Source organism: Candoia aspera, chromosome 1, assembly GCF_035149785.1.
Source record: "Candoia aspera isolate rCanAsp1 chromosome 1, rCanAsp1.hap2, whole genome shotgun sequence".
Lineage (NCBI taxonomy): Eukaryota > Metazoa > Chordata > Lepidosauria > Squamata > Boidae > Candoia > Candoia aspera.
In genome coordinates, this window is record NC_086153.1 from 177,734,182 (window position 1) to 177,754,152 (window position 19,971).

At 35.5% G+C, this 19,971-nt stretch overlaps 1 protein-coding gene across 2 annotated transcripts in view; it reads left to right on the plus strand.

The window, feature by feature from the left end:
* SATB2 (SATB homeobox 2) overlaps nucleotides 1-19,528 on the plus strand; it is a 132,016-nt gene extending 112,488 nt beyond the window's left edge. For both annotated transcript variants that reach the window (XM_063318026.1, XM_063318027.1), the window contains one exon: nucleotides 18,685-19,528. In XM_063318026.1, the coding sequence (XP_063174096.1) occupies nucleotides 18,685-19,140 (456 nt within the window). In that variant the 3' untranslated portion in view covers nucleotides 19,141-19,528. The remainder of the gene's footprint in view (nucleotides 1-18,684) is intronic.
* The last annotated feature ends 443 nt before the right edge of the window (nucleotides 19,529-19,971 follow it).

The window sequence follows — 19,971 nt, forward strand, 5'->3', positions numbered from 1 at the left end:
CAGACTCCATGGAAAGGATCTATGGGATTGACTCTACTCACGTACTGTAAGGGTTTTAAATCTTACATGAACCCACACAAAAACAGTCATCTTTAGTTTCTATAACCTTGTAAGAGGCATCTCAGTCTTATTGCAGGTTGATCTGATCTGCGTGTCATGAAAGATTTTGCTCCATCTAATTTCTACTGATTTTGCTTCATTCTAATTTCTACTGTTCAAGTTGGGTATTTTAAATTATATACACTATTTTATATATAAAATATTGTATTATATAAAATTAATTGTGTTTGCTCTGATTGCTGCATTTTCTAATGGCTATAATGCTGTAAGAAGCTGAACAAATCACTGACTTTTGTGCTTTTCTCAACTGTTAGCCATAAAATGAGCAAGAGCTAAGTGTCAGACTGAATAGAACAAAGTTGCTTTCCCCACATATTTTGGTTGCCTATGATTTTGTGGAATTTTGTATAAAGCAGAACAAGTCATTCATTATAAAATGTGGAAAGCCATAAAAATAGGGGTATATAATCTGAGATGGAGAAACTACTACTTTTGTTTGCTGTAGCCATTATTATAGCTATTCTGTCAGAGAAAATTGTCTTGTTATTTTAAGTAGTGAGTACCTTTGTTAATGTATGGGATGCCATTTACCTGCAACAGTTGAGATCCACTCCAGTTTGGAAGCTGCACCTAGGAACAGACCTTTTACTTGGAAATATGAGAAATAGTCATTCTCACAGTGTCAGTTTGTTTCTCTGAAAATTGTTGATAGGCTATTTGGAGGGCATTTGATTATATAAGAATATCAAGTTAGATTTCTTTACTTTTGCGGGGGGGGGGAACACTGAGGACATTCCCTCCCATTCTGCTTCTAGCTCAGGCATCAGGACTGATGGTGGTATCTGAAATTGAGAACATGTGCTCTTCCATCATTGTATAGGAAATGCAAATTGTTTATTCAGGACCTCTTGGCCGATTTGGTAATCTATTTGGTAACTATATTCTGTTGAACTCTTTTGTGACAGTTAGTTCCTTAACTCTAGCCAGTCTTTGATTTTACAAGCCATGAGCTTCCAGAGGTTTGCAGACCTTAGTATGCTACTTGGATACCCTTGAACTGGCATTAATAATTATGGAAAGTTTACCAAAATAATTATCCTTTTGCTTATTTATGTCTACTGTTTATTGAACAACAAATACCTTCAATTGATTAAGACTCTAAGAAGAGATATGGTAACATTTCCATTTGGTCTTTAAAATATGTCTATAAATAGCCTTCTAATAGTTAAGTGCTAAGTAATTATTAGTATTTATTTTTTAATTTTCTCTCCTGTTTTCCTTCATACTAGCAGGAAATAATTTTGTGTCATTTTGAAAGTAAAAAATGTTTGCCCTTTGGGATTTAAAATTTGTAATAGTCTTCAATAAATAAAATCAGTTCTAATAACATAACTGGTTTCACTTGGCACTGTGATCTAGACTCACTGCTGCTGTGGGAACATAAATAGTAATGGCCCTCCAAAGCCTAGTTCCTATTTGCTAAATATACTTGGCTAGCTTTGCACTCCTTGGTGTGCAATCATTAATACAGTTGTCTTTGACAGCATTTAATTAAAGTGCTTTTCTATTAAATTCATGAAAACTTCTTTTTATATTTCTTTGAGACATCGAATGCCAAAGATGTGAACATCCCCTTAAATAATTCTCTCTCTTGTAAATTGTTAATTAAATCTAACTTAGTGTCTGCTTAATGTTGGTGGGAGAAATGAAAAATCAATACCCTGGATTAAAATCAACTTTTTCTTAGTAAATGTTTATGTTTAATATAGACAATTCCTTATCAAATTAAAAGAGCTAATTCCCAGACAGTGAGAAAGAATATGTATGTATTTCCATCTAAGTACCTCTGAATTCAGAGAGACAAAATAGTAGCAGCTGTGGCATGTAATGTAGCTTACTTTAAAGGAGAACAGCACATGCAATTGCACTGTGTCAGTCTTTAAAAAAAATCCTGAATTGTTCAAAAATTCTTTGAGGATGGAAATAACACTAAGAAACTAAAATCAGTGTGCTGTCTATCTGTCAGCCCACCCAGGAAAACCAGGGAGGAAACACGACCAGATGAGCTAATTCTACTTTATTATAAGGCTATGTTAACAGAATCTTGCAAGTCTGTAAATACAAATCTCCCATTGTCACTTTTAACAGCCTGATATGTTAGGGCGGATCCTTTTTAAGTCTCTTTCTTTACCTGTTATGCAGCTGCAGGCTCCTCCCCCTTTTATCTGGCCATTCCCTAGACAGCGTCTCTTCCCCTCAACCCTCAAGGTCGTTTCCACATACCATTACACTATTAGGATTCTCTGTGCACTCAAGCTGTAGCCTTCTTCCCAAGAACTACCTTTTCACAGGGGGAAAGGGGGAAAGACTGAAAAAAGTAGTGTTGTGATATCACAATGCAAGCCCCCTTTTCTATGTGCATTGTAGCATTCCGCGCACTTCCAAATAGAGCGGAGCTTGCAGTGTGATGCTGCAATATTTCCATCATTCTGATGAAAGCAGCAAGATCCTGTCAACTCTGTTACCTTTCAGCCAGGGTTTTTGAATCACATTTAAATATTCACTTTTAAAATCATAGAAGATACTGTATAAACCATTCTTTTTTGCATTAGATAGTTTATGAATTTACATTTCTTCTTAAAATATGTGTGCATGTGTGTCCTGAAGATCCCATATGCTCAATCTCAAAAATGTGATAATTTTTTATCCAAGAAATTGGAAATTGTTGTGTAAGGAAGCATGCCCCTCAAATATATATTAAGAAAGAACAACACACTACCGTGCTTATATTGTAGAATGAGAAAGTAAGGGTTTTTAAAGCTTTTAAAAAGCTTTATACAGATAGAAATATACAGATTTTAAAGGATAGTCCCAGACATATTTATTAGTCTGTGCATTTTTTATTTTTCAGTTAAGTGTGAGGATTTCTATAATTTCACTGTGTCTTAATATATGAGCATTTGTTGGGAGAAAGCAGGTGGGGAGCAGGGATAGTTTAGCATTAATAAATTATTGACATTTTAATGTCTTGGCACCTGGACAACCCATAAGGCTTAATAAACAGGAAACTGCCTAATGTGAGAGCAATCAATAGTATATTCAATCAGAACCTTGCAGTTAATTGCTAGTTGACCTTCGAGATTTCCTTTAGGAAACTATTTTCCGTTAACTGAGATCAAGAAGAACTAATAAGGCATTTAATACTCAGGATATTATTGTTGACATGTGAAAACTGGATGTGGGAGTACAGTGCAAACAAATAAAGCATAGGAAATATTTTCTGGCAAAAGGAATGGAGATTTGAGAATATTAATGTTCATAATCCAAAGAGTTAAGCAGGAATAGAGTTGCCAGATCTAGGCACCGAGAGAACTATTTTATCTTCAGATTTTATATACAGTAGAAAATTTGGAGTGGTCCAATATAATCTTTTTTTGCTTGGGGCAGAAAATCAAAATAGAATCCCCCCCCCCATAGTAAATAACTGACATACTGATGCCTTTCAGAAGCAATCACTTGATTTGTGATAGGTTTGAGTGATTTCAGACCTTCTTTGTCTTTGAGTGGGTAGGGGAGGAGCAAGTAACCACATATTGTCTGCATGCTTTGAAAAAAAGAATTCCTGAATAAGGTTATTTTAAAAAGTGAGAATAAAGCAAAAACAAAGTGACTTACAGACAAGAAGCATAGTGGAAGCCATATCTATTTTAGTACTGATATAATGAAAGAAAGGGAGAGGTAGAGAGAAAATAGTCAAAGAGAGAGTATATCATGAACAGAAGGAAAAGTTGAAAAAAGCTAAGCCACAGTTTTCATCAATGTCAACAAATGAAGAAGAATTTTGCACCAACTGCATTTTCCAAATAATCTTCAAAAGCAGCCCCATGTAATGGACATTGAAATAGTCTAGAGTAGTAATGATGAAGACTTGACTTAGTGTTGACAGGGCTTCCCATTCCATGTAGGGCCACAGCTGATGCACTAGCTGAAGGGCCCTTTGGTCACAGCCTTCACCTGTGAATCCAGCAATAACCATGAATCCAAGAGAACTCCCAGATCACAGACTTGCTGCCCAATCTAAAGTGAAAACTGGAATAAACAGGGAGCCAAATGGTCTGGACAGGCAGCAGCTCTGTCTTGTTAGGATTCAACTTCAGCCTATTTTTTCCCATCCAGGCCCCCATAGGTTCCACAGCATCTCTGGGAAGGAGACATACTGCTGGGTATCATTACTATATCCTCTTCTAGCGATTTCACATAGTTGTTGAAGAGTAGGGATGAGAGAACTGAAGCCTGCAGATCTCCATAAGGAAACATATATGAGCGAACCCTTTGTCCCCTCTGTCAGTTCACCAAGAATAATTTAAAAATTCAAAAAATGAATCTCCCTGTTTGGGGAAGCTCTATTTTCAGTCAAACAAGCACTACTATGCTGCATATGCATTTAAATAACTAAACTTGTAAGATCATATTCATTTTCCAAGGGGAAACTTGGAAAAAAAGAACAAAATAGTTGCATAACAACATTCTCTAGCTCTTGTTCTTTGGCAAACTGTAGAAAAAACAAGGATTCAGTGTATAATAAAGGGACTAACTATGTCTGTTAGCACTGACAGCTATACAAGAGTTACAGCTGAACACAAGAGTATAATAATTTGCATATATTCTTGAACAACAACAACAAAAAATCAAGCCAGTGTATGTATAGGTTTTTACTAGCATGGGAAAACTGACTGAGAATTACAAAATATAGTTGATATCATCAGCAATTTCCTTTTCTCTCAGTGTTCCATATCATAGTCCTGTACCTTGGTAGAGAAAATTGAGGTAGAATTAAAAGATGAATAAAAATATAAGGTACTATTTCAATTAAGTTCAGTTTCTGCAAAATGGGTGTTCATTATACTATGTACAGGTATTTGAGAATAGGTCTCAGTTTGTACCTGAATGAAATTATGATTGTCATCACTGTAGAGATATTTAGAATTGAGGTTTATTCTCTTTGAAAATATTTTGGCTTCCTATTTGGCTGATAGTTGCATTAATGTCTGTTTACTTTTTAGGGAGAATGTTTTTTTCTTTGCTTCAAACTCAGTTTTGGGACACGTAGCTTCTCTCTGAGCCACATCAGTTTTTCTTGTTGAATCATATTTTGTTCTGCTACGGGGGTTATGTGTGTGATTTGATATTTGCGTCCCAAATTCAACCTCTTTCTCAATTTCTTGTCCTATCTAACTAGGCAGGTCCTGAAAAGAAGTCATGTTGTAACTGTTTCTCCGATTTCCAGATGAGCCCATGATCTAAAAAGGTTGAGGACTATATGCTAATATATGGCTAAACAGTAAAATTAATGTGAGAACTGTAGATATATTTGAAATGTGGGCTTGAATGAGAATGTGTATAGGAGAAACAGAATCTGTAGGACACATACGATAACAAGGAACTTGGTTTATTTTTATAACCAGTTGACAAAACTTTTACATGATCTGCATAAACCATAAATATATAGATATAAAAAGAGACCAGAACAAAAAGCTAAAAAGCTATGATAAAGAGTCTGATGGTAGTAAACACAATATTCAGTAGATCTACTAGTAATGTAACAGCTTTTATCTCAAACCCTTTTGATGAACTATTTCTTAGGGTCCAAAGGCTTCTGGTTGATGCAAATTTCTTTTGGCATTGTACATATACTATGGAAATCATTAGATCTTCTGGAAGAGTAATAAAGATGATACCATTTTAGAGAGGGATGTGAAATTATGTGTGGTTTTGTTATAGAAATAGTTCCAGCTTCTGCAGGAACAGTCCAGCGAATTGGGAATGAATAGTACAATTAAGTTATTCATCAGATTTTCTATTTCTGCCAAAGGAGTCAAATTCCAACAGTCCTAGTGCTGTACTGGTAGGACTGCATTGGTATCTGTGTGACAAAGGGACTTACAGTGAAAGGACTAAATACCTGTACTGTGATTCTTCCCTCCATATTTCAGAAGATGCTCTCTAAAATATACATTAGATTTCAAGGCTTAAGCAAGTGTGAGACAAGGACTCAACATTTCATAGAAAGTGGCCAGAGCTAATCAGACAAATTCAGACTTGAATAGAGGGCAGGAAACTAAATTATAAAGAAAACATTTTTCAGAATCTTTATACTGAGGTTGATGGCTGGGCAAATTTAAAGAGGCTTCTCCTAAAAAATTGAAGGATCCATGTAAAAAAACTTCTAACTGTATAAAAGTCTCCAGCACAGTTCCTTGTAGAAAAAGGTAGAGGATTTCTTCTGCCACTAATTCCAAAATAACTTAATCTAAAGGGACCCAGTATGACTTGTATTTTAAAACAAGGTCACAGAACAGCAATAAAACTGTAAAAGACATGGGATGAAACCTTTGTTAAAGGCAAAATATATTGGATGCTTAGAACAATGACAAAATGTATAAAATCTTACCTACTAGAAGTTCCTGAAACAATAAAAGGAAAGTCTTTGTTAAAGGCAAACAGGGAAGCCCATTTTACAGGATAACTTGCAGAGGATGCAAATTGAGAAGACAGACCAGTTAATCCCCCAAAGGCTCTAAGTCACAATCTTTATATTATCACAGAATTCCTATTTTTTAAAAAATAGTGTAACTGCTGTAATCTGACTGTAACCTACAGCATTGATAAAAAAATAAGGCTCCTGTGTATATATTCAGTAATTACTTCATTATTTGATTTCACATGTCTAATTGCTATAAGTGAAACAAAGTCTCAGATCTTTTAGTACCACTTTCTTTTTTATTCATTCATTCATTTTATGTTTATCCCACCTTAATTATTTTTTTTTATAAATAACTCAAGGCGGTGAACATACAGTACCTAATACTCCTTCCTCCTCCTATTTTCCCCACATATGATCACATTCTGAAAAGCTAAAATGATCCATGGCAATACTAAAATACAAACTAGGAAGAATTTCATAATGAATTCTACTAAAAGATACATGTGTTCCATTTTCCATCAAATTGCCAATTTTAGTAGAAATAAACCTGGCAAATAGAAGCCTTGGCAACAGTGGGTCACACGTTGATCACTTCATGACTGGATTACTGCATTGTGCTCTATGTGAGGTTATCTTCAGTGACAGATTATGAGCTGGGGCAGCCCATTCTTGTAGAATTACACGTATGATAAGGTTACTGTACATATTGGCTTCTGGGGCCAGTTCAAAATTATGTTTATTACCAATAAAGCTCAGACTTGGGATAGCATCACCTTACCAAGCATCACCTTACCAAGCATAATTCTGTCTGCCCAGCATGAACATTGAGAAAGGGCCTAAAATCTTCCCTGCCTCCACAGCAGATAAGAGGGATATGAGCTAAAAAGCAGTTCTTCTCAGTAATGGCCCCCATTGTGGAATATGCTGGGGGTACGTGTGTCTTTAATTGTCCATGTATTCTGGAAGGCCTTTAAAATCCTTTTATTTCAGTGAGTTTTTGACTCATAGAAGATGCTGATGCTAGGGAGAGTGGAGGGCAAAAGGAAGAGGGGCCGACCAAGGGCAAGGTGGATGGATGATATTCTAGAGGCGATGGACTCGTCCCTGGGGGAGCTGGGGGTGTTGACGACCGACAGGAAGCTCTGGCGTGGGCTGGTCCATGAAGTCACGAAGAGTCGGAAGCGACTAAACAAATAAACAACAACAGGATGACCCTGGACAGCCAATAGATTTAGTATTGATGGTTATTGTTGACTCTCCAGTATTTTGCACCATTACGTTCCTTTCAGTACTAGGTACAGCATAGCCTTTGTACAAGTCTAAAACAATTTCTCCTGCACGATAAGCCCAACCAACATTAACGGTATGATTCACTGGAACTATATGAACTTTACTTTGGAACCAAGAAGAAAGCAATTAAAAATGTGTATGAAAAGACGTTTTAAGCTTTTAAACAGAATTTTATGCAAAGCGCTACATATAGGTATATTATTAAAAATAAAGTGAATGTGTAAACAGGAATATAGTTAAATAAACACTGATTATGGATTTCATGAAATATATAATTGGGTTGTCATATACACATTCATCTGAAATTACAGTGGGAACAGGGCAAGAAAAGTTAATCTTTTTTTTCTATGTCTCCATCCATCAGTTGTACAAACTAATAATAATTGTTTCAGTTAAAGGTCAGCTTCGTATAAGAATCAACAAGCCTTATCTATCAGTATTTTCTTATAATATAGATAAATATTGCATGAATAACTGTCCTCACCATTGAGATGTTGTTACCATTTTTTGATATGATATCGTGGCTTAAATATGTACAGGCCATTGACATGGGGAAGGTAGTAGTAACAGAGGGTAGTTGAAATAGGAGCAGATCAAGAGTCAAGGATAGAGGATAATTGGACCTAGCAGACATAATAGTTATGCCTTTCAGGTTTTTGCTCAGTGGAAAAGAACAAGAAAACTTAATAATTTCATGATCTAATATTTAGGGAAATAGGGACGCGGTGGCGCTGCGGGTTAAACCGCTGAGCTGTCGATCGGAAGGTCGGCGGTTCGAAACCACGCGGCGGGGTGAGCTCCCGTTGTTAATCCCAGCTCCTGCTCACCTAGCAGTTCGAAAACATGCAAATGTGAGTAGATCAATAGGTACCGCTTCGGCGGGAAGGTAACGGCGTTCCGAGTCGTCATGCTGGCCACATGACCCGGAAGTGTCTATGACAACGCCGGCTCCAAGGCTTAGAAACGGAGATGAGCACCGCCCCCTAGAGTCGGATTCGACTGGACTTTATGTCAAGGGAAACCTTTACCTTTACTAATATTTAGGGAAGTCTGTTTCTTGGTCATTAAAGTATGGATTGTGGCCTTGATAATTATATTTGAATTGAATCAGACATAATTTACTAGATCTGGAGTTAAGTGCCAATAAGATAATATGATATATAATATAACATACAGTAATATATAACATTTTTAAAATAAAGAATAAGTTCTAGTTATACTTTATTTTCAAAAGCAAAGGTAGCTGTCTTGATATTTAAAAAGTTCCAAAATCTATATTAGGCCAATGAAAGGTAATGATGTTCACCTTGTCTGGTTCTTGACAACTCTTCATCAGGCAAGAGGCTGAACAAACCAAAACGGAGAAGAGGAAAGCAAAAGTGGATGATTCTCAAGATTTGGTTTTGAAATGGTAAGCATGGATAGATTATGAGCATTAAATTTAAACCGTATCTCATTTTGAGATATGTGCAGATCAATTGAGAAATCTTCCAAGACCTACTGGGATAAAGAGACAAAGAAATACTGGTGAACCTAAGTAACAGCTGCTTTATATTTTTAAAAGTGGGGGATTCGATTATTTGTTTTTTTCATTCCATCAGCCATTGGAAGAGCCTAGCTGCAAACCAATTTCAGCTTTGGTCTCCCTCTCTTTGATTTCATCTGCTTAAAGAGAAATTAGTATACTTACTGTCTCAGCATAGTGGATAGATATTTGCATAAAGAAAACACTCTCATTGCTACACAGGGCTGGCCTGCTTTTTTTTTGGCTCTTTCTGTACTGGCAGTTTTGTTCATATTTTGATCATGTGTATAGTTCTCTTGTATAATCTATGTGGGGGTACTGAAATCAAGCCTTTGCTGTCCATGTGTATTTGTAAATAATATATGTATATATTTAATGTTACTGGATAAATATGAAAACTTTATTAGAAAATAGAATAAAGCAGTCCCATCCAGTCTGTGTATATTAGTATCCCAAATTGAAACATCTCTGCTAGTTCCTTAACAATCTATTTTTTATTTTATTCTACCAACTAAGATTGCTGGCCTGATTAATTCAGAATTGTCTACTGCGCTGCACTGTGTTCAGTATATGACTGAATGCACATGTAATTTCTATCTGTGGCCTGTTATCTTACAAGTGACATTATCCAGAAAATAATCATGGCTACCCATCAGTGTCTGCAGGAGGGATTGGGGGAGTAGAATGGTGAAAGTAGAAATATGGTATCCTAAGCCCTGCCTCTTTTGTTTTTGTGTCACAACATTGCAAGCTGTACACCTTTTATACATGTGTGCAATGTGACCCAACTTTCATCAGTTTAATGGAACTATCAAGATCCAAGGATGCTGCTGTGGCTAGTCTAATGTTACTTTAGGATTTCCTGCAGAGGCTTTTTCCTTTATCTTCTATCTAATTTAGAGATGCTAAGATTAAATCTGAGATCAACTGAATACAAAGTATGTACTCCTACATGAAGCTGTGGCTCCCCTTTTGACACTGAGCAGTGATTTTATTTATTATGATTCAAGTAGATAACAGTCACAGAAAATTAATTTAATGCTTTGAACATTCTAGTACATAAAATTACCTAGGAGAAGTGCTGATTTTAAAAAAAAATCCTTCAAAGAACTTCAAAGAAAGCTTAGCAACATTTTAAGAGGAGGGGCATTTTAAAGAAATAATCCCAACACAGAAATCCTACACTGATGAAATTAAATTTATTGTATATCATACCTTGGTTGTTCAATTTTCTATGATACCAGTGTTTGTTTTCTGAAGCAATTATTAAAACCTTTTTAAAAAGGCAATACATGAGAAATGCCAGTAGCATTTTAGTTACAATATTAAAGGAAAGCTAGATGAAAGTGAATATATATATATATATATATATATATATATATATATATATATATATATATATATCAGACTTCCTACCATTTTACACACTCATATTGATTTCTTTTGACAGGGTCTTCATTTATTGAGTACTTTAACTCCCCTGCCCATAACAGTACATGCTGCTAGCAATTGTAAAAGGAAGACAAGTTATATTAAACCTGCCTGAAGTCAAAATGTAATCTAACATCTGTAGTCTGTAATTTGTCATCACTTCATAGGTTTTTGTTGCTGTTGTTGTTTAATAACAGTTTGAATTTTCCTGAGCCTGTAACCATAGGATTCTGTATTATTCAAAAAAGTGATGGAACTAAATCATTGTATTTAATGTTGTTTTATTTCATCAAGGTGCAAAACCATTGCTTCTGACTCTAAGAAAGTATTTTTGGCATCCTTATGAAGTTCTTGGTTGTAAAGGACAGAGGCAAAATCAAGTTTTACCACTTCTTGAAAGGAAAAATGAGCACAGGTGCAAGTGATGATTCCTTGCAATGTTCTAGGAATGTTAGGAAATAGAGCTTCCTAGCAACTTCTAAGGGTCTTGGCAAGACACTCCATCTAATAAATCAAAATTTGATCCTAATGCCAACAGAGCCAGGTTACAATTGCATTAAAAGTTGTAGAATATCTACCAAAACATTGTTGTTATTACTGTCTTCACTCTATAAATTTCAGGCTGCAGATAAGCCATGATACAATTCTCCTAAGGTATGTTTATAGAACCTGCAGACATTTGTTTCGAGAATATCTATAGGCTGTACAGCCTTCCTTAACATTAAGGGAAGTTTGGAAATGGCAGCATTTAAAAGATCTTCTATTACTTATTTTTCTATTTAAAACATTTATAAAGTTTTTTCATGCAATATCTCAATCTGATTTAGCAACGAAATGTTAAAGCAATATTAAAATCACAGTAAGATAAAGCAAACAATATAGAACATGCCCATTATGAAATACAGGAATAACTGGATGAGCTGCTTCTGTGTGTGTGTGTGTGTGTGTACCCACTACTTCAAATCTTTTGTAAAATCCACACAAAGTTTTCCTAACTCACTACAGCTTCATTGTATACTATCATGCTTTGTTTTCAACTGTTGTTCTGTTGTCACTCAGAATTTTCAAGGGACTCCAAAAGCTTCTAACAAAAAATTAAAATCAACAGCACTGTTAATAAGTATAGCAAAAGAATAACATTAACCAGTAGCAATATGTTTCATAGCTAAAACAAGGATCTGAAAGGATTCTATTTGAAAGCTCCTCCTGTGAAGAGCTTTCTGTGGCCAGGGCAGCCACACAAAATAAGGCCCTCATTTCTGTCACCACCTCACTTACCCCGAAAACCTGGAGAAAAGAAACCCAGGTCATTCAGAAAAAGATCAGGCAACCTTCAATCTTTTTTGTAGTTGAGGACTGTGCTTATTTTAAAAAATTAATAATTTTCTCTGCCTTCAAAATTTGGTGGCAATATGCTGACGTTACTTGTAGAAGCAAAGCTAAAATTTTCAGCCTTGTATAGACAACACTATTTTTAAAAATTAAACCAGGTTTGTTTTTTTTAAAAAATGGCAGTTTTTTAAAATAAATAATGAAATCTTGAAAAGCCAAGTGGTTAGTCTTGATGCCTTTGGGGCCCACAGAATGCAGCATGCTGTATGAAGCAGTATCTATCCTTAATGCAGAAGAAAGCAGTTTTGAAAGCACCCAGTGTCACAAGAGCAAAACTTGAATTTGTTCTTGGGAATGTTAATGTGTCTTAACTGGGTGTAATATTATAGCCTTATATAATAATAAATATGGGTATTCAACAGTAATCTTTTATGAAAGGAAGGAGATATAAAGCAGTGGAGGACAGGTTTTCCTGTAGTTTTTGAAATAACATTCCTGCACTCGTTTCTGTGTGTTTCCTTTTCTTCCATTCAGCCTATTAAGTAACTCTCTTTAGTTTTTCTGGAAAGTTCTTATTGCAGGTTTGTAGTATCCCTCATTAACAAGTGTGGCTGTAATTGTGACTCACTTCAGTATATCCCATGAGAGCAGGACTTGCTTCATAAATGCTTCTCAATGTCTATACAGTCATTTAGGAAACATAATGTACATCAGCGAATGAAAATATTAAAGTTGTGATTAGGTCAATAGCTTTCATGTCATATTTACAAATAATAGTTACAGAAGTTACAAGCATTAGTATGAACACACCTAATAAGCTTTGCAAGTATAAAGATACATGAGAATTTAACTTGGGATTACAGTACAAATTCTCTTTAAAAGAAATAAGTGAGCCACGTTGTAAAACAAAGAATGTTGAGGCTTGATGTTGTAAACAATATAAAAATGTGGTTCCTGTTTCCAGTCAGCTGGGAGAGTTTATAAATGTAATAAAGCTAGTCTTTTCACAAAATTAGCCTTATTAAACTTCAGCTAGCTAAGGAATATTTAAGGAAAAGCATGCATGCAAGCATTCATATACAGATGTGCATATACTCTCAAACCAACCTGCTTGCACAGAACAAGTTGGCAAAATGTTGGTTAGATACCCTGTGCCATTAGTAACAGATTACATTGCAGGAAAGATTTACTAATTAGAAGATAGTGTGGTGGGGAAGGCTTCTTCTTTCTTCTTCACACAACAGACAGCTTTTTAGGAGTGTGGGAGCAAAGACTATGCTGTGCAAATATCAACTCTGTACTGAAGATCTTTTAGTAGCTATCAACAGCAGAGGAAAATCAGTTATGGTGGATAAGTAAATGGCAATGACTCCACTATTTGCTAATCTTCTCACTGAGGAAGTTGAGAGATTTTTACCAGAAACTATAGGTTTTCCTGGAATATAGTTTGAAACCACTGCCTTAGTTTATTACAACTAATACAGATCATTCCCATAATGATATACAACATTATATATTTTCCTAAATGTAATCATTCCATATCATACTTCCTTCCCTGCAGGCGTGTACTGTTATTTTTTACACATGGTTCCCAGCTGGATTTCATTGTGGCCTTCAAAACATATTGCAGTGTTGTATGATTTAATAGGAGTCACTTATCTTTTTTAAGTCAGCTTTCATCATATTAGGTAGCTGTATATTTTCTATCTGAATAAGCTAATATCTCAAAAAGTGAAAATTAATACCTATGAAAAGTAGATTTCTAAAAAACAAAACAGTTTTGAGCTTTGTCTTTGGTGTACAAGTATGGATGCAGTATTGCCTTTTCAACTTTAAAGTGGAAATGCATTAGGGAAACAGAAACATTTGAGACCTGTGGCTAGGGAACAAAACATGTTTCGGTTCAGATTTGCAAGGAGATGGGAAGTGATTTGAGGAAAAAATAGGAAGTCAATTCCAGATGGTCACAATTGCAGAGAAAACTCATGTGCTTAATGAAGGAATAGAGGGAGGAGTGAAAGTAGAAAGCTAAAAATCAAAGTCATGTTTGAATTATAATCCTAAATTACTTAAAAGTAAATGAAGAGAGTTGACCTATTTATAAACAATACATTATATTTAAGCTGCAGGCCATTTTATACAATCCTTTCAGACCTTGCTGTTTATACTCAATCTATGACAACTTGTGGTAGATGCAGGATTCAGCTCAGATACAACAGTCACTTTTGCTTCTTATTTATATATGCCATAGGAAAGCTGGCTTATTTTCCTTGAAAACATTGCTGAAGTTCAGAATAATTGGTAACTCCAATTTAATACAAGCTAGTATCTCTCCACCAAAAAGCAGTAACTGATACCAAGAGAGAAAGGCAGACATTTTCAGTCCCTGAGGCATAATGGCCATTTGAACTCTCACCTTTTTCTCATAGCATTATGTCAATATATATTTCTTCTTTAGCAGGGGCAGGGGGCCTTGAAGTTAACAGTCTACTAAATGGGTTTGGGAGAAACCCAACATGCTTAAATAAATAATTTTATGTCAACTTATTGGTAGTACTGCTTAAAATATAAAGCTTCAGTATATATGATCAATCAAATACATTGGATGGGACCCTGTCAATTTTCACTGCTAAAATAGCCCTAGACAACAATTGATAATCAGCTCTAATGTTCCTTCTTAACTTCAATAACCATGATAGGCTGAACTGTCATCTTCAGATGTGTACAACTTTATTGAGATTTGGGTTTGTACCAGTCAAATATAGTGAAAAGGATAGACACTAGATAGACATGTTTTACCTGCAGTCGAAATGTTTTTCACTTAACTTGGTCTTTGAATATAGTTGAATGCAAATAGGGAGAAAACAAGTAAATACAGTCATGTGAAAAATAAGTATACCCCATTGAGGCCTTCAGAAATAAGGTTATAGATGCCTATGAGTGTGAGAAGGGATTTAAAAAGATTGCCAAACAATTGAACATCAATCATTCCACTGTCTGGAAGATCATCTACAAGTGAAGAAGATTTCAACTGCCAACTTGCACAGACCAGGACATCCCAGCAAGTTCAACCCGAGAGCAGAAAACAAGATGCTAAAAGAAGTCTCTAAGAACCCCAGAATTTCATCACGTGACCTACATATAGTTCTTGCCACTACTGATGTCAAAATGCATGAGTCTATCATTAGAAAGTAGCTGCACAAATTAGATTTACATGGGAGGTGTGCCAGGAAGAAAATTTGATCTCTAGAAAGAACATCTGGACAAGACTAAAATTTGCTCATGAATACCCAGGCAAAGGCCAGGACTTGTGGAACAATGTGCTCTGGACAAATGAGGCAAACCCAGAGCTATTTGGACACAGTACCAAAAGACATGTTTGGTAAAAACCAAAGACAGCATTTCACCAGAATAACCTGATACCAACTGTAAACATAGTGGTGGAAATGTTCTGGGTTGGGGCTGCTTTGCTGCATCAGGGCTTGGGCAGCTCCCCATCATAGAATCCTCTATGAATTCTTCATTGCACCAGAGGGTGCTTGAGGATAATGTGAGACCATCTATCAGAAGATTGAAACTCAACCAAAAGTGGATCTTGCAACATAATGATCCTAAACATTCCTGTAAATCCATGAAGGAATGACTGAAAAAGAAAAGAAAAAAGAAAAGAAAAGAAATGGAGGGTTCTGGAATGGCCAAGTCAAAGTCCAGATCTGAATCCCATTGAGATTCTGTGAGGTGATTTGAAACTGGCTATGCATGCTAGAAACCCCTCAAATATCGCACAGCTGAAAAAAATTCTTCATGGAGGAGTGGGGGAAAAAACTCCTCCTTGCGGATACCAGAGACTGGTAGACAGTAGAAAAAAACGCCTACTTGAGGTTGTTTCTTCTAAAGGGGGCAATACCAGCTATTAGAGCAAAGGGTGCACTTAACTTTTTCCACAGAAGGTAATGGCATATCTGTTAATTTTTTGTTGCATAAATGATTGCAAAGTCAATTTTTCATAGTTTTTTTTTGTTCAATTACATCATTTTTATATACTGTTTGAAGATAAAATATTGATATGTCTACATATGTTAAAAGAAAAGAAACTTTACATGCCGTATACTTACTTTTCACATGACTGTATCATCCTTGCTTTGAAACTGATTTGGATAGCCGCCTGTCATAAACAGTTTAGTGCTTCTTTGTTGAATGTATGAAGTTTACAATTCTGGATACTGAAACATTTGACAGACTGGATTATTTCAGCTTTTCCTTTTTCTGTTACATTAAATTGGATCTATAACCTTCTTCTCTATTGTTACCCACCTTAGTTGCTGCTTTCTTTTAGTTATCTCTGATAAATAATTTTACAAAATGTATACACTTTTTAAAAATTGTTTGTGCATTTATATCACATTGTTGAGAACAAAGATCTTACAAAGATAGGATACTTTTATTTGCCATGCCTTCAGAGCTGTTTCATACCAGGTGTCATGAGTACCGATGGTGAACAGGAGGAGGCCCCTATCCAGGGGGGAAAATGCATGCGTAGTACTGAGGAGTTAAGCAGCTATTCAAAGAGACACAGATCAGACCCGCCTTGACTTTGTGGTTTATCTATCTGGGTTTTTCCCACGCTTCTTCAGTTTGTTAGGATTTTCTGTCTAATGTAGCAGTATTAAAACACTAGAGACCTATTCCTTGTCTCAGCGTGGTTCCTGACTGTTAGGACACCAGGGCTGTCAGCAGCCCTGGAGAAAACCAGTCTTCAAAGATGGTTTATACATCCTATATCTAACATAACCATAAGACAATTGAATATAGAAATTAATTCAGTGAAACTACTATCAGTATTTGATGTTGTGTTTGTGTCTGTGTACATAAGCTGGGATTCAGGTGTCCAAGAAACATTTAGAATAAGTTGAGAAGCTGCTTCCCTATGGCAGAGAGACATTGTAGGGTTATATTAATTTAATCTCAGTTCATATATTCAGTAATGATAGGTTATCACTGCCTGCTCCTCCTCCGCATTATAACTGTGAAGAGTCTGCACACCCTTTAGAATATACACACGTACACACAGAGTCCTTTGTACAGTGAAGTGCTCTCTTGAGATGGATACCACCTTTCCAACTGACGATTAAGATCAGTGCTGCTTTGCTACCCTGTGATTTGGAAAAATTGGACTGATTTTAGAACACTTTTTCTGAAAAGTAGGCTGATTATCCATTATTAAACTAATAGATCTCATAACAACCATAGTGATTTTGTTGTTTTGAAAATAGGCTCATATTTAGTCTTTTTATTATTTATTTAACTCATTACTATAATATATAGCAACATAATTTTTCTGAGCCAATTAATTTTAGCAGATAATGTCAATACCCCCTTTTTAAATAGAAGAGTTCTGATACACTTATTTAATACAGAGATAGGGCAAATGTTGCCCTTAAAGTTGTACCTTGTAGCAACAACTAAGTTTTAGAATTGAAGTCTGCCTTCTTGCCTGCCTGCCTTCTTTCCTGACTCCTTCCCTTTCTCTCTAACACATCACTGGACTACACATTGGTGAAAAGTGATGGTCCAAGACTTCCTGGAACATTTATTTCCACTTGTCACATTTCATTCCATTCTTATTACTGCTTTATTGCTGGACATAATGGTCATAAGCTCCAAAAACTTATTTTTCCTGTTTTCTGCGTTAGTGATCATTGTAAATCTCATAATTTGCTTTGTGAATTTAAATAGAAGAAAAATGTGAAAAGTAATGAAAAAAATTCTGTACAATTCAATAATTTCAACATATACCTGGTAAACAATTAAATTATAAAGAAATCATAAAATGTTGCAGTTAGAAGGTTCAGAGCTAATGTGTCAACCTGATTACCTCCAAGATCAGAGGCAGTTTGTCTCTGGATACTGGTTGCTTATATCTTGCTTGAGGGCTTTCCGTAAATTGGAACTGTTGCATGAATAGAATTCTGGAACAGATGGGCATTTTCTCTGATTCAGCACAGCTCTTTTTACATTTATTCATATACATACGTAGACCTAAACCATGTCTGAGTGTTAAAAAGGAAAGAAATGGAATCCAACAATCTGTTGTAGTTCTTGCACCATTAGTGGTATAAATGATACAACAGCAAAATTATCCTAGCATTTTAAGCTTAATGCCAAAGATTCATCTCTAGAAGCAAAATCTACCTTTAGATTTAATTTTAAAAAACAGTATGGAACTCATCCTCTGACCAGGCAGAACAGAGAGAATTCCTTATTCTTTGAATATGCTTTTCCTTCTGACTCAAGGTTTCTTTTTTCTTATCCCATGTTATTTAGTGAATATACTTGAGTTATAAATCAGAAGCAGAAACTCTTCATTTCACCAATCTTACAAATTTCTTTCAATTCTCTCTGCTCATATGGCCCTATGTGTGGAGCCAGTAAAAAGAGCTGTTTGTGAATATAAAGATTTGACTAGTATGGATAAATATGAAGACATCAGTTTTATTAACATTAAGTTGGATTTGTGTGATACATGACTTATATTAAAAATATAAACCTGTCTGTTTTGCAGGTACTTCATAGACAGCAATCCCAGCCAGCGAAGGAAAACTCTCCACCAAGAGAAGAGGCTCCGCCCCCACCTGCAGAAGATGCATCTACAAAAAAACCAAGATCTCGTACTAAGATTTCATTAGAGGCTTTGGGCATCCTTCAGAGTTTCATCCATGACGTTGGCCTCTATCCAGATCAGGAGGCCATCCACACTTTATCTGCCCAGTTGGATCTGCCGAAGCACACCATCATCAAATTCTTCCAGAACCAGCGTTACCATGTAAAGCATCATGGGAAACTAAAAGAGCATTTAGGTACCGTAGTGGATGTGGCAGAGTATAAAGATGAAGAGCTGCTGACTGAGTCAGAGGAGAATGACAGTGAAGAGGGTTCTGAGGAAATGTACAAAGTGGAAACTGAAGAAGAGAATTCAGAAAAAAACAAAGCAACTACTTCAGAGACTGAGCAGAGATAATGTGAAAATATCACAGGCAAAGCAATACATTGTTCCAAGATTTTTTTTGTTTTGCTTCTTTCAGAAAAAAGTGTTCTGGAATTTTCCAGCGTGCATAGAATATGTGCAAATTGAACAATTATTTTGCATAGCTCAATCAGACATTCCCTTGTAACAGGCACTTGAGTGTTACACTTTTTTATGTTTTATTGAGACAGTTAATTGTAATTCACATAGGATTACATCATTGTTAATCTTGCACTTATGAAAGGATCCTCTAGCAAGCAAGTTACAGGAAGAAACAACTTATGAGATCAATGAAGGAAACAATAACAGTGTGCAGGTGTGTATATAATATGCACCATATATAAGTGTGTGTGTGTGTGTGTGTGTGTGTGTGTGTGTATGTATGTATGTATATATGTATGTATGTATGTATATATATATATATATATATATATATATATATATATATATATAATGGGACATAACTTTAAACTTTACAATCAGAAAGTATAGACTGTGAAATCAGCTCGTTAAAAGATGAGTCTTGTTTATATAAACCACTTCACAATGAGTCGCTTTGGCTTTTAGATAAATTGCTGCCTGCTCTCAGGGTGTGGTTACTGTTTTGAATATCTATTTATTTTCTATGTTTATCCCTGATTTTTTAAATTATTAGTATGGCTTCCACTTTGGCAGCTTGATGGGTAATTTTTGAGGTATGCATTTTAAAAATCCTAAATCAACACTGCCAGAAATAATAAAACGGAGTGAGAAGACGAGGGACAAAATCAGGGCACCTTAAAAATAATTGTAAGCCAAGTAATTTCTAAACAAACTTTAGTACAT